The sequence below is a fragment of the Monodelphis domestica genome, chromosome 1 (genome assembly GCF_027887165.1).
Source record: "Monodelphis domestica isolate mMonDom1 chromosome 1, mMonDom1.pri, whole genome shotgun sequence".
In the NCBI taxonomy this organism is placed as follows: domain Eukaryota; kingdom Metazoa; phylum Chordata; class Mammalia; order Didelphimorphia; family Didelphidae; genus Monodelphis; species Monodelphis domestica.
The window spans coordinates 474,698,411-474,713,410 of record NC_077227.1 but is presented as its reverse complement, the minus strand read 5'-3'; the positions used below and the strand labels follow the sequence as shown (position 1 = coordinate 474,713,410).

Sequence of the window (15,000 nt, the reverse complement as noted above, 5' to 3'; positions counted from 1 at the left end):
TTGAGTGCAAAACAGCAGGCAGATAGTTCAAGTTCAAAAGGTTTTGAATAAACATCTCTTGTAAGGGCAAGACTAACAGTCGCCCTCTTATTTTTCCCTCCAAAGCAGACGGAGCCTTCTCCAGGTAAAAATATCCCTTTCCCATGCACACACATATAGCCCTCTATTCCCCTCCACCTCACCCCCACCCCAAATACCAGCCACTGAAAAAGGGACTATTATCTCCTTAGAGAAAAGTTGACATTTAGTGTGGCCTGAAAATGGCCTTTTAATGGATTCTCCTGTTCCAAGAATCTGGTGATAGGGAAGAGGTTATGGAGATAAATTAATCTGTTAGGTTTTTGTTGGTTTCCTTGTTTATAAAGTATATCCTGGAAAAGTGGGACCATGGTTTGGAAATAAATTGGCATTAACATTTAACATTTCTCTCATGATGATATTTACCAAATGTATAGGACATAAAGTGATAGTCAGAAGGGACCATAAGAGATCATAGAGTCAGACAATCCCTCTTCATTTTACAAAGGTCCAATCCCTGTCCTAAAGCCTACCTTTTTTCTTGTTTTTTTTTCTTTCTCCTGCAGGGTACAAGTAGAGTTCTATGTCAATGAGAACACGTTCAAAGAGAGACTCAAGCTGTTCTTCATAAAAAACCAAAGATCCAGTAAGTGATGGGGCTGACATGGATAGGGATTGTGGGGGACTAGTCAAAGAACCTCAAAACACAAACTCTGAGTGAGGAGAAAAAGGAGGAGCCAAGGAATGAGGATGGTGACTCACCTATCACCCACCACATCCCACCCCTTTACCCATCCTCCCCCACTTAAAACCTAAAACCTAGATAAGAAAAGAGCAGAAAGGGGAAAGGTGGGAGGAGGTGAGAGAATATGAAAAAGTCAATGGGAAAAAAATGAGGAGAGAATGGAAAAGAAATTATGTAGATCTAAGCTCAGCTACATAAACATTAATTCCCCTGTGTGCGAGGTGCTATACTAGGTGTGAAGTACCAAGTCTGGAGTCAGGAAGACCTGAGTTCAAATCCAACCTCAGAGATTTACTAGCTATGTGACCCTGGGCAAGTCATTTAAACCTGTTTGCCTCAATTCCTCATCTGTATAATGAGCTGGAGAAGCAAATGACAAATTATTCCAGTACCTATGCCAAGAAAACTCCAAATGTGGTCACAAAGAGATGAATATGACTGAAATAAATGAACAACACAACATGGAAACAGATTAGTAAATGAATTTAAGGGAATTTAAGGAGGACAAGTGATTTAACAACTAGGGATCAGAAAAGGATTCCTGAAGAAGGTGATACCAATGAGTTAAGCCATAAAAGAAGCTAATGATTCTAAGAAATGGAAATGAGAAGTGAGTGTGTTCCAAGCACAGGTGTCAAAACACAGAGATAAGAGATAGAATGTTATGTTTTGGAAACAATTAGACCAGCTTGGCTGGAATGTAGAGAGGGAAAAGAAGTGAAGTGAAATACATCTGAAAGAAGGGCTGGAAGCAGATTTTGAAAGATTTAAAATATCAAGTTGAATTTATATTTTATACTACAGTCAATAAGAAGCTAATAGAGATTTTCCAGTAGGGTAGTGATATAGTCACACTTTTACTTTAGAAAGATAATTTTAACAGCCATTTAGGGCATGAGAGTAAGAGATGAAAGACTGGAAGCAAAACACACACACACACACACACACACACACACACACACACACACACACTAAATCATTAACTATTACAATAGTTCAGGCTGGAAATGATGAAAGCCTGAACTGGGATGATGGGCGAATGAATGGCAAGAAAGACATAAATGTAAGATATGTTAGGAAGGTTGAATTGACAAGACTTGGCAACTGATTGAAAAGGGATAACTCCAAGGCTTTAGAGGCAAGTGATTAAAATAATGGGACAACTAGGCAACAAAGTGGATAGATTGCCAGGACTGGAGTCAAGAAGGTTTGAGTTCAAATTCAGCCTCTGACACTTACTAGCTTTGTGTCCCTGAGTAAGTCACTTAACCCTGTTTGCCTCAGTTTCCTCAATTATAAAATGAGCTGGAGAAGGAAATGGCAAACCACTCCAGCATCTTTGCCAAGAATACCACAAATGGAATCATAAAGAATTGGACATGACCAAACAATAATAATAAAATCTGTTTCCAAGGTTGCCAGTGCTCTCGACTGATAAAATCAATACTCTTTCTCTTAATCATAGATCCTTCTTGATCTTTCTATAGCTTTTGTCACAGTTAATCACCCCTCTTCTGGATACTTTCTCCTTCCTTGTCTTTCCAGATCTCTTTTGATTCTGCCTTTCTTACCATTCCTTTTCAGTCTTTTTTTTTTTTGCTACATCATTATATTCCTTTTACCTACTAAATTTAGGCATCTCTTAAGACTGTGTCCTAGACTTTCCTCTCTCCTTTGGTAACATCATCAATTACTATGGATTCATCATCTCTATATAGACTCCCAAATCTATATATATCTAGGGTCCTAATTTTTCTTCTGAATTTCAGTCCCACATCATCACATTACTGCCTACTGGGGTTCTCTACCTGGTTGTCCCTAGATAGGCATCTTAAACATACTATATTCCCACCAAAAAAAATATGCCTTCTATTAAGTTCCATATTTCAGTTGAAGATGGCACCATCTTTCCAATCACCCAATTTCTCAGTCTTGAATTCATTATTAACCTTTCTTTTTGTTGCTACCACTATATCCCACTGGGGTTTCATGTCTTGTGAATTCCACCTTGACAGCATTTCTCACATATATCCCTTTCACTCTAAACATATGCCTGAACTATTCTAATACCTCCAACTATCTTTACAGCTTTATTTGATATTAATCCCTCTATGTATTCTCCATTACATTCAGCCTGGCCTCCCAGCTGTCTCCTACCACCTCTCACCTTTTTTCCTACACACAAGTGGTCCTAATGTCCCTCCTTCACCTCTATCTTAGTGATTCCCCAGCTTCCCTTAAAGCACAGTTCAAGTGTCTCTTCCTACCTAAACTTTTTCGTGATCCTTCCTAATTATTAGCTTTCTCTCCTAGAATTTATTGGTCTTACTTCATATTTACTTTCTTGTGTCCTCCCAGGAGAGTTGGTAAGCTCCTTGAAGGCTGGGATTATTTCAATTTGGTCTTTGTAACCCCAGCAACTACTAGAGTATTTAACATGCAGAAGGAATTGATAAAAGTTTGTTGAACTGAGTTACTGGCAGCTTTTAACCTGAAGGCAACAGCTCCTTAAACTGATCTGGCCACAGCTTGAGTCCTGATGCCTAGGCACCAACAAAGCTTTAAGCCCAAGCACCAACTATGCCCCAACCTTCATCCATATGCAAAGCCCTGACTTCAACCATCTGTCTCCCAAATACTGCTGGTACACAAGTTGATTTAATATAAATGGTTAAGTACAGCCCTTTCCTCCTTCTAGGGATGCACTTCTGAGCCTCAGAGCTCAGTGTGGAGCAGAAGCCACCATCACTGAAAGCTGTTTGAATTGACTTTCTTCCATCATTCCACTCCTGGGCTTTTCAAATGGTTGTTCTCCTTAAAGTATAAATACAAAGAGAGAGAGACAGAGACAGAGAGAGAGAGACAGAGAGAGAGACAGACAGAAAGACAGACAGACAGACAGACAGACAGACAGACAGACAGACAGACAGAGACAGAGAGACAGAGATAGAGACAGAGACACAGACAGACAGACAGACAGAAAGACAGAGACAGAGACAGACAGACAGAGACAGAGAATCAAATTAGGTAGACCTTTCCCTAAATAAATGAGGTTTTTACTATTTCAAGGAAAATTAAAACCAGCATATAAGGAGGCATCCAACTATATAGGCTCTTAATAGGTAAATATCTAAACACTCAAACAATAAAAAATCACATATGGAAGAGGTGGACCTTATGGTTTATCTAGTCTATTCCCATTATTTTAAACCCAGAGGGAAACAGTGGAAGAGGCAGAACTACAACCCAATTTACCTGACTATTTGCAGAATGACAGTGACTAGGAAAAAAGATCATTAAATGATGCTTTTCCAAAGTCTGATTAGAGAATTCTATGCCTATGATTTGTGGTTCTATGCCTTGCAATACAGAGTATCCCACAGGTAAGCAGTTCCTGCCTTGGCTCCTACCCCTACCATATTCATTCAGCGTTTCTTGGAACCAAAAATATATTGTGAATATGACTGATCAGGCATTATTGTTTGTTCCAACTCTAAGGAGCCTCATTACTGTGGGATCCATAGAACTAATTAATAGTACATTGTTGTAATTAAGATATATGAGCTATGCCTTTTACCGAGTGTTCCATAGCCCTAATTAACCATTACATCGGGTTTATGGAATATTTGCAAAGCACAATGTAAACACTTTGTAAATATGGCTTGCCTTTGTTCTTGCTAATGAGGCTTTTCAATACCCAACAACCAATGCAAAAAGACTTTTATAAAAAAATAATAATAAATGAAACCACCCTGCCCTCTGCTGGTTGCAGTTGGCCAGGTGAAAGTATTTATTTAGTTACAAATTTATTTTCTTTCAGGAAGGAAGGAAGGAAGGCAGAAGGGAGGGAGGAAAGAAGGAAGGAAAGAAGAGAGGGTCATTGTAAGAAATATGCATAGACAAGTAGAACAAATTCCTGAGTCCATCAACTCAAAGGCTGGATAGCATGCTTCACTGTCGTACCTCAGGAATCATTAATAATCATTGCAATCCTAACTCCTGCTTGTTTAAGCAGTTATGGGTAGAATCATAGACATGTTAGCAAAGAATTGTACACTGTGGTGCTTGAAAAGCCTGTGGAGGCTCTCTTGTATAATACTCCCATTTTACAGATTACAAAACAAGAAGCAGTGTCCTAAGACTAAGAAGTGACAGTCCTACTGTGCTTTCTTCCCTAGTCAACCACATCTGGAATGTTTGCTAAGCTCTGGGTCCCACATTTTAGGAAGGAGACTAATAACTTGAACAGCATATAGAGAAGGACAGTGACAGCAGTAAAGAACTTTAAGCTCATGCCACCTTGAGACCTGATAGAAATTGGGATATTTTGCCTGAAAGAGATCACTTCATAGTAGCTGTCTTCAAATATTCTAAAGATTCCCATTTTGATGAAGAAGGGCAATAAGACTTGTTCAAATTGATTTCAGAGAAAAAAGAAGGAGCAATGAGTGGAAGTTGCCAAGGGGCAAATTTGGTATAAGGAAAATCTTCCTAATAATTAGAGCCATCCAAAAGTGGAAGGTGCTGATTTGGTATTTATCTGATTCCCCCTCACTGGGCCTTTGACCTCTTATCACCTATGTTATAAAGGGAGCAAGTTTGCTCAGTGGATAGAGTGCTGATTGTGGAGTCATGAAAATCTAGCCTCAGATATTTACTAGATGGGCAAGTCACTTCACCTCTGTTTGCCTCAGTTCCCTTGTCTTTAAAATATAATTCCTCCCAGAGTGATGTTTTTAAAGCACTTTGCACATCTAAAACTGCTATATAAAAGCTAACTATTTGGAGGAATTCTTGCTCAGATCTAGGTTGGACTGAATAATTTCCAGGTCTCTTCCAACTCTGAGATCATAGGATCATAGATTTGGATTTAGAAGAAACCTTATAGGGTTCATTTAGTCCAATACCCTTATTATACAGATGAGGAAACTGAAGCAAACAGACTTAAGTGACTTAGCCTGGGTCACACAACTAGTAAGTATCTGAGGCCAAATTTGAACCCAAGAAAATGAGTCTTCTTGATTCCAGGTCTGGTACTGTGCTACCTGTGAGGCCTAATACCTGAAATTATCTAGCAGAGGCTCCACCATTGTTAGTAGTTTCTTTCCTGAGTCAAAAAATAAGAAAAACTGTCTTGGAAATGGGATCTGGTTCCAGCTTTTGCTCTGAGGAGGAGCTTTCAAGAAAGATTCGTATAAGGAAGAACATCCTAACAAGTAGACTTGTTACAAAATGAACTATAGCTATGTTACAAAATGAACTGGGCTTCCTCCTAAGGGAATGAGTTCCCTGTCCCTTGAAGTTTTCAAACAAAAGCTAGATGACCATGTCAGAGATGTTACAGAAACCATGCCTGCATAGAGTGGCAAATACAAGGAGCCCATCAGTGGTGGATCTGGGACTTGAATCCAGAACACCAAACTCCAAAGGCAATAATCTTCCCACTAAACCACATTGCCTTGATTCTTAGGAAGAAAGAGAAAGATATGAGTTTATTATGTCCTGGCTTTGTGCCTGGCTTGGTCCCCTTGCTCAAGTTTCTAAAATACCTTCCAATACTGGTATTCTAAGAGTCACTGATACTCCTCTCTGGAAAATGAAGAGATACATCCAAATGACTTTTCAGCTCTGATAGTGTATGTGCTGTGTTCTAAGGTCCCTTTTAGCCCTACACATCCTATAATTTTGTATTATATTTTTTGTTAGATTGCCCTTAGACACATATACTCATTGGAAGTGTTCATGTGCGGCCAAGATCACACATTGCCAATGATACTGTCCCCTGAGTCAGATGCCAACATCATTTGGGGGGAAGTCAGAGATGTGCTCTTGTTGCCAAAAAGTGTCTTTCTCTTTATTCAGGGTAGGACCTGACTATGCTGCCCTGATCCCCAGTCTGCATCAGACTAATCCTCCCCAGTTTAAAGCCAGGGATATGGGCAAACACTCCCAGATCCCTCCAGGGATCCACCATGCTATCAACCTGAGATTCATAGGATCATAGATTTAGAGCTGGGAGGGACCTCAGAGAACATCAAGTCTAATCCCTTCCTTTTACAGATGAGGATACTGAAAGCCCAGAGAGACCATGTAACTTGTCCAGGGCCGCATAGCTAATGTCTGTGGAGAGATTCAAACCCAGGACTTCCTGACTCCAAGTGCAGCATACTATCCACCCTATCACTCCCCTTCACTCAATCTCATCTGCTTTTAATTTCAGCTTATGACACCAAAACTTAGTATCTAAGTCCCATCTACCCCTCTTGCAGCTGTTAAAGAAAGAAACTGTTTCCAGTAGCCCTTCCTTGATTCCTCAAAGGGAGAAGGAAAAATTCATGTTCAATGTGTATGTGTTGGGAGGTGGGGAAGAGTGAGGAGGACTGGGTTTGGAGAAAAAGGGAGGAAAGAAGGCACTTTTTTTTTAGTTCTCAGTAAAGGCAATGCCAGTGGCTTTCCCAGTGAACAAATTGAGTCTTGTGGTTTGTAAGGAAATGTTTGTTCTGCATCAGAAGCCAACGTATTCCCCAGAGTCATCAGGGACACTGGTCAGAGGCTACATTAAAAACCTGAGGTCTGACAGCATCTAGGAAACTGCCCAGTCTTTCTTTAACTAATCATAGAATTCTAAAACTAGGACAAACCACAGAGGCCATTCATCCAACCTCCCATCCTACACAAAAATCGATTTTATGGCATCTCTCACAGGCTCGTGCAGTCTGAATACTTCTGAGGGGGAGCTCACTCCCTTAGGAGGATGCCCAGATCATTTTGTAGTAGCTTTATTTGTTTGGAAATTCTTCTTTACATCAGCCTTTTTTGAAGGAAGATCAAGAGAGCAGAATCAAGATGGAGGAGGGACCACCCACTGGATACAAGGACCACAGGATATAAACTTAATATACACTTTAAAAAAAAGAAAGAAAGAAAGAAACCATATCCAAAAGGAGACCACAATTTCACAAACAACTCTTTCTTCTTTGTATATTGAAATATTCATATTTGTGCATGTTTATTAAATTACTCTGGAAAAAAATGGTTAAAGGATACCAAAAATGTGGGGAAACCCCTTTTAAAGCAGTCTATTGTCATTTCTATATATTCCTCATATTTTCTGCCTTAGGAACTCAAAACAAGAACTAATGATTGTGGGACCTCTGCCAGCAAATCCCAAGCATCCTGTCTCCCTCAGCTTGGACGTTAGGTGGCCCTCAAGAGAGTCAGTAAGAGATGAGTAGAAGGGAGGAGGCATGCCAAGGCAACTTAGAAACATCTGGTTCCTGTGTCAGACCCAGGAAGAGGAGCAGGCTGGGAAATGTTAATAATAATACTAGCTAGTTATCTCATGGCACTTTAAGATTTGCAAGGCACTTCCTATATGTCGTCTCATCCGATCCTTATCAACAACCCTAGAAGGGGGGTGCTATCATTAGCCCCTTTTACAGAGAAGGAAGCAGAAGCTGGGAGAGGCTAAGTCAGGGACATAATCAAACTCCCAACTCCCTCCAGGGACTTACTCGTGTCCGTCAGCCCGAGATTTATAAGACCATAGATTCAGAACTTAGGGGTCATCAAGACCCATCCCTTCATTTTGTAGTTAAGGTACTACAAGCCCGGAGAGACTAAGGGAGTACCCAGCTAGGAAGGATGTGAATCAGAATTTGAACACAGGGCTTCCTGACGCCAAGTCTAGCGCTCTACCCCCTATGCCAGCATTGGTGAAGACGCGGCACGTGTGCAGAGCTGGCCCTGGGGGAGCTGCTCCGTTCCCCCTCTTCCCAACTCCAGAGGACGTTTTTTGCATGCCCCGCCCCTCTGCCCAGCCGCCCAAAGTAAGCACTTTCTCCCTCAGCATTCTCAGGTAAAGCGGGGGCTCACACACAGCTTGAATTTGTCCTCTGGGCACTCGAACTGGGAAAAGGTTCGCCAACCAGGCATGCCTCGTAGCTTTCCTTAAAGGGAGGGGAGGGGCCAGCAGTGATGCCTCGGTCTACTCTGATATTTAAAATGTAGAAAGTGAAGCCATTGTCAGCCCTGGAGAATCAGAGGTGAGGCTGGAACCCGGAGCCAGGGGCGGAGCACGTACCTGTACATCGGGCTGCCGCCACTTGCCCACCCACCCCCCCTTCCTAATACGACTCTTTCCTCTTGCAGGCCTGAGGATCAGGTTGTTCAACTTTTCTCTAAAGCTTGTCACCTGTCTCCTGTACATTGTCCGAGTCCTCCTCGATGACCCAGTCCAGGGCATTGGATGGTGAGTCGTCAAGGCAACCGTCAGGGTCTGCAGAAGGTCCGCAAGCTGGAAATTCCCTGGTTTGGGGGGGGGGGGGGTGTCAACTCATTGGTGACAAAGATCTATTCTGGGAAGACCTGTTGGAATCCACAAGGATGGTGGAATTCTAGATTTAAAGATTGAAGGACATCAAGTCCAACCCTCTCATTATACAGATGAGGACATTGAGACCCAAAGAAATGAAACTACTTGCCCAGGGTCACTCAGTTAACAAGTATCTGAGAAGGGATTCAAACCCAGCTCTTCCTGACTCCAGGACCAGCACTCTCTGCATGACACCATTGTGTCTTTCCAATAATAGTTTGCTACAGATATATGCTAGTTTATATGATAGATAGGTAGGTGGAGATGAATAGATGGAGAGAGAGAGAGAGAGAGAGAGAGAGAGAGAGAGAGAGAGAGAGAGAGAAGGAGAGAGAGAAAGACAATCAGGACTGAAACATATATACATGTACATGTATGTATGTATTGTGTAGATGGGTACATATATGTATACATAAAATAGAATCAATGAATTGGGATTTGAATGAATGGATTTGTATGTATACATGTACATGTGTGTCTACATATGTGTGTATATACAGGACCATGTAGACATATGCATGTTTATAAGTTATATGGTGTGTTTATATATTAATATGCAGTGCATATGTGTAGAGATGTGTGTGCATTTGGTGTATAAACATGTATGTATATATCAGTTCCAATCCCAACTCATCAAAATTGTGTGTGTGTTTGTGTGTGTGCAAAAAAATGGTCAGAGTATCTGATAGGCCTGAGTGATTTGTGCTTGACCTGGCAAACTCCTGGGATCCTTTTTCTTGTTGTTCAGTCATTTCCACCATGTCCCACTCTTCATGACCCCATTTGGAGTTTTCTTGGCAAAGATATTGGAATGGTTTCCTCCTCCATCTCATTTTATAGATGAGGAAACTGAGGCAAACAGGGTTAAGTGATTTGCCCAGGGTCACATAGCTAGTAAGTATCTGATACTAGATTTGAACTCAGGTCTTCCTGACTCCGTACCATCTAACTGCTCTTTCCTAGGATCTGATGACTAATTTGTCCCTTTATTCATTCTCTTCCTTGTCTTTGATCCTGAAGTCCACTACCTTAGCCCTCCTTCTGACAGCCAGACTTCATACTCTGCCTTCTCAAGGGCTGTACTTTAGGAGTGACCCTCAACTCCTTCCTACAGATACACTCAGACTCTGCATTTTTGCAGCTACAGCTGCTGACAGTAATCCCCCAAGGATTAAAATTGGAGATGGGAGTGGGAGGAACATTGTGTCATCTCCCAAAATTTTACAGAAGTGTACATTCTAGACCTAACTCATCAATCAATTTGACATGTGACCTTGGGTAAGTCACTTGACTTTTTTGGATACAGTGTATTCATCAGTAAAATGGGTATAACAATATCCATTTCCACCTACCTTCAAAGAATATTGGAGGGACAAAATAATGTGTGTTGTCAGAGCTTTGAAAAATTCAGTCCACCCTAGAGAAGTAAGATTTGATTTTTATAGCTGTCTCCTTTTTGGAGAGAAAAGATAGTATAGTAGATAGAAAGCTAATCTGAAAGCCAAGAAGTTCAGGGTTCTGGTCCCATCTCTCACACATACTACTTGTACAGCCCTGGGTTAATCAGTGCTCTGGGTCTAAATCACTGTCTTAACCTGCAAATTGCATTCAGTACTTGCACTGGTAGGAGTTTCCTTACCAGAGAGCTCCTTTTAACATTTAGAGATCTCATATCCAGTCCCTTATTGTTGTTCAGTCGTATCTGACTCTTTATGACCCCATGTGGGTTTTTCTTGGCAGAGATGCTGGAATGGTTTGCCATTTCCTTCTCCAGCTCATTTTTATAGATAAACAACTGAGGCAAAGAGGATTAAGTGACTTGCCCAAGATCACAGAATGTCTGAGGCCAGATTTGGACTCAGCAGGATAAAGTGGAGAAGTCACAGCCTAGAAAAAAGATGGATAAAGAGTATCTATAATCATAGCTCTAGATGTAGAAGGTGGCAGCCAAGTGGCACAGTGGATAGCATGCCAGGCCTGGAGTAAAACAGATTATCTTCCTGGGTCCAAATCTAGTATCAGATACTTCCTAGCTGTGTGACCTGGGGCAAGTCACTTAACCCTGTTTGCCTCAATTTCCTTATCTATAAAATAATCTAGAGAAGGACATACCAAACCACTCCAGTACCTTTTCCACGAATATTCCAAGTGGAATTCTGAAGAGTCAGACACAACTGAACAATGAGATATGAAAAGAATCTCAAAATCATCTAGTAAAATCCACTTACCTTACTAATGAGGAAACTGAAGCCCAAGAAAACTAAGGTCACAAAGATAGTCAACATAAGAGGGGATATTTGAACCCAGATGCTCTGACTTGAGAGCAAGTATCTATGACATCTTTTCATATTTCTATAAGGTTGGTACCAATGTGATGGAATAGGAGTTGGGATAACTGAATTTGAATCCATCTCAGCTGCTGACCCACTGGGTGACCTTAGGTCAATCTCTTCCACTCTCCAGGCCTCAGTTTCCTTATCAATAAAATAATGGTCTCTGAGTTCCCTTCCAGATATTTTAAAATATTTTAGCTAATTCTATGAATGCATGATCATGATAAATTTAATAATCATGGGATTCCACAGGGTTGTCAGTGAAGAAAGACTATATAAGATGCAAACATTTTATGTCTAAAACCATTTTATTATAATTTAATTATTGTCAACAAAACATTAATAAAAAAGAAAAAGTGAAACCACAAACTTCAAATAATTTAATTTGTTACAAATATGTATGTAAATGTTAACAAAATAGTCTTTTTTGTATCTCTATGATGGCTTTTTCTTCTGAGTGCATATATTTTGCCACAAGTTTCTTATTTTTGTGAAATAATCAACTATAGTATAGTTATCATTTATATCAAGCCTTCTGGTTTGAAAAATACTTTAAAAATATATATGTCTATATGTACATATACATATATGTGTATAGAGAGAGAGAAAGAGAGAGAGAATCCACTTTGATTCTCAAAAACCCTATGAGATGAGATACATATTGTTGTTGTCTTCATTTTACAGATAAGGAAACTGAGCCTGGGAGAGGTTAAGTAACTTACTCAGGGTTGCATAGCTAATAAAGGCCTAAGACAAGATTTGAATTCATCTTCCAGCCATTAAGTCCAGCAACTATCCATTGTGACTTCTATGTCACCTACTTGAATGTTTTGACTCTGCATAAGTTTCTTCACTTCATAGCAGTTTTTTTCCCATATACCTTTGCATTCTTCAGTACAGATTTTTTTTTCTCTTCCTAAATACTCTTAACAAATGACTTTGGTTTTATTTCCTTCTCTGTGATGGTCTGTCTCTCTCTTGTTTTCCATGTCTCTCTACAGCTGGGGCTGTCCCAAACAGAACTATACAGTATTCAATCAGTCATCACCAGAGATTGATTGGTAAGTGGATGATTATGCTTGAATAAACTAGCCCTCCCCCCCCAAAAAAAAAGGGATGTCAAGCAATGAACTTGTGAGTTAGAGATTACCCAAACTTTAATCTGAGATATCCTAAGTATCACCAACTCTTTTGATGGGGAATGTAAAATTTTCCTAAATAAGTTAATTAATTAATGAGGGAATTTATTTCCCTTGACTGTGCATACTTATTTCAGTGGTTTAGGTTTTTCCCAGTGAGGAGAGGAGGTAAGAGATAAAAATAACAAATGCTTGTGAATTGAAAAAGAATAAAATAAAATTCTTTAAATGTGAAATAAATGAATAAATTGCTCAAATGAGTAATTAACCTATATTCAAGGATTTGGTTTTTTTTCTTTCAGTCACTGACAGATTTATCCCTCTGTGTCTGAGGTGGTGTTCTTCCAGAACTGCTGTAGCAAAAAAATAAATAAATAAAATAAAATATCTGATCCTATTGTCACCTCAGTGATAAATGGAGGCCCTCCCAGAATGAGGACTAGTTTGTTTATCTTTATATCCAGTGCCTGGAGCTCAATAAATACTTGTTCATTGATTGATTGGCTGATGAACCTCTCCCAAGTTTAATTAGGCTGGCCTTCAGACAACTGATTTGCCTTCTGCTGGCAGTTCCATACTTATACCCTTTCTGCTTGATAGGATTCTTGAACCTTCAAGAGCCTGCCCTCTTCTGTAATACCTTTGGGGAATCCAATGTCACCTCCAGAATACAAGAAGATAGTAAAGAAAGACTTTAGTAAAATACTTCATTTACCTTATGCTGGCTTTTTTATTTCTGTTTTTCTACTCCTTTCCATTAATATCTTTTAACACCAAAACATAGGAATGAAAATTATGCAGGGATTTTATTCCTTGGCCCTTGGAAATCTTGTAACCCAGACAATGATTTCCTTTCTGAAAGAGCACATAGCTAACCCAGAAGCCTCATCTTACATCAGAACCTCTAAAGGCTTGGAGAGAGTAGATTAAGTAACCATTTAAAAAATGCTTTAATGGCTTCACTTGGAAATAGTTCACTTCTTCATGCCTATTCCTACCAAAGGTCCAGAGACTCAGGAAGACCCCTAATTGGATTCATAAGGAGAAAATTTCTCCTGAGAAGCAAATGGGCAGAATATGTGAGGAAATAACTTTACACATAAGGAGGTATTTTTGGAATCTCTGGGTGATGATGCCTCAGAGATTGCCATTCCTGGAATGCTGATGCTATGGCTTCAGCACCTTCAGAACCCAAATTTGTTAGCTAAGCAATATGTAACAGAAGAACTATGTGCATGCTGTTCAATATAATCACCAGCCCCAGCTCTAGAGAATAAAGCATGCTTCTCACCTCTTAGCAGAGAGATAATGAATTGGGGGGGGGGGGGGGGGGAATCAGACATACATTTTCAGATTTGATCAATCCAACACAAATGTGCTTTATTTGATTATACTTCTTACAAAGGAAGACTTTGGTGCCAGGAGGCAGGGGAAGAGAATTGGGGGCAAAGTGGAAGAGAATGATAATGGTACCAAAACAAAGAAGAAAAGGAAAATGGCATCAGAAAACATTTCTTAAAATGCTCAGAAAAAAATTAGAGGAAGTTTAGGAGATACAGACAAGCAAGGCAATGCTGGAACTACCAATACATAAAAACCATATATATTTAATTTATGAAATAACTTATAATCATTGATTCAGGGTTTCATATAAAGTTCTCTTTTTAACCTTTTCTGTATATGGAAATATTCATATTTTTAGTTTGTAATTTTAAAATACTGATTTTTTTAAAGGAGCTACTCACTGTCTAGGTTAGTTGCAGAACTGAGGAGAAAGAGAGAGTATTCCCCCAGCTTAAACCTTTTCCTCAGAGAAAGGGAGGGGGGAGCTAGAGTTTTCTAACATCAAGGATGAATGTCATAAAGACAAGGCCTTCACGTTCATTAGCAGACGTATCATTAGCTTTTATATAGCAGTTTTACATGTGCAAAGTATCATTAGCTTTTATATAGCAGTTTTACCCTTGCTAGATGTGCAAAGTGCTTTAAAAATATCACTCTGGGAGGAATTATAACTCCACACCAACATTATTCCTCTCTTTCTCTCAGTTTTGTCCATTCTTCAGTTTACCCTTGGTATCATGCAACTGTTTCTTCTGTTACTTATGCCCAATCAACTCATCTTGGCTATGCCATCTTTGAAGCCATAATAGAAATGTTCTATCACAATGGTCATTGAATAATAGATTTAGACCCCAAAAGATGCCATATTTCAACCAGCATTAAAATTTCTAACAGAGTGCCTATGAAAGAAGGAGAAAGGGTGACCAAAAATTAAACATGAGGCTATCACAACTTCCATAAGACCAGGAATCACTGGTCTCAGAGACCAGTCTCAGAGAGGTCGCTCAACTTTTCCATTTCTCCCCATGAAACCCCATGTGCTCTCGT

At 39.8% G+C, this 15,000-nt stretch overlaps 1 protein-coding gene across 11 annotated transcripts in view; it reads left to right on the top strand.

Moving 5' to 3' along the window:
- The window catches only part of KCNT1 (potassium sodium-activated channel subfamily T member 1), a 247,956-nt gene that overhangs the window by 161,571 nt on the left and 71,385 nt on the right, over window positions 1-15,000 (top strand). For all 11 annotated transcript variants that reach the window (XM_056812710.1, XM_056812719.1, XM_056812721.1 and 8 more), the window contains 3 exons: window positions 585-664; window positions 8,915-9,014; window positions 12,472-12,531. In XM_056812710.1, coding sequence (XP_056668688.1) covers window positions 585-664; window positions 8,915-9,014; window positions 12,472-12,531 — 240 coding nt within the window. The remainder of the gene's footprint in view (window positions 1-584; window positions 665-8,914; window positions 9,015-12,471; window positions 12,532-15,000) is intronic.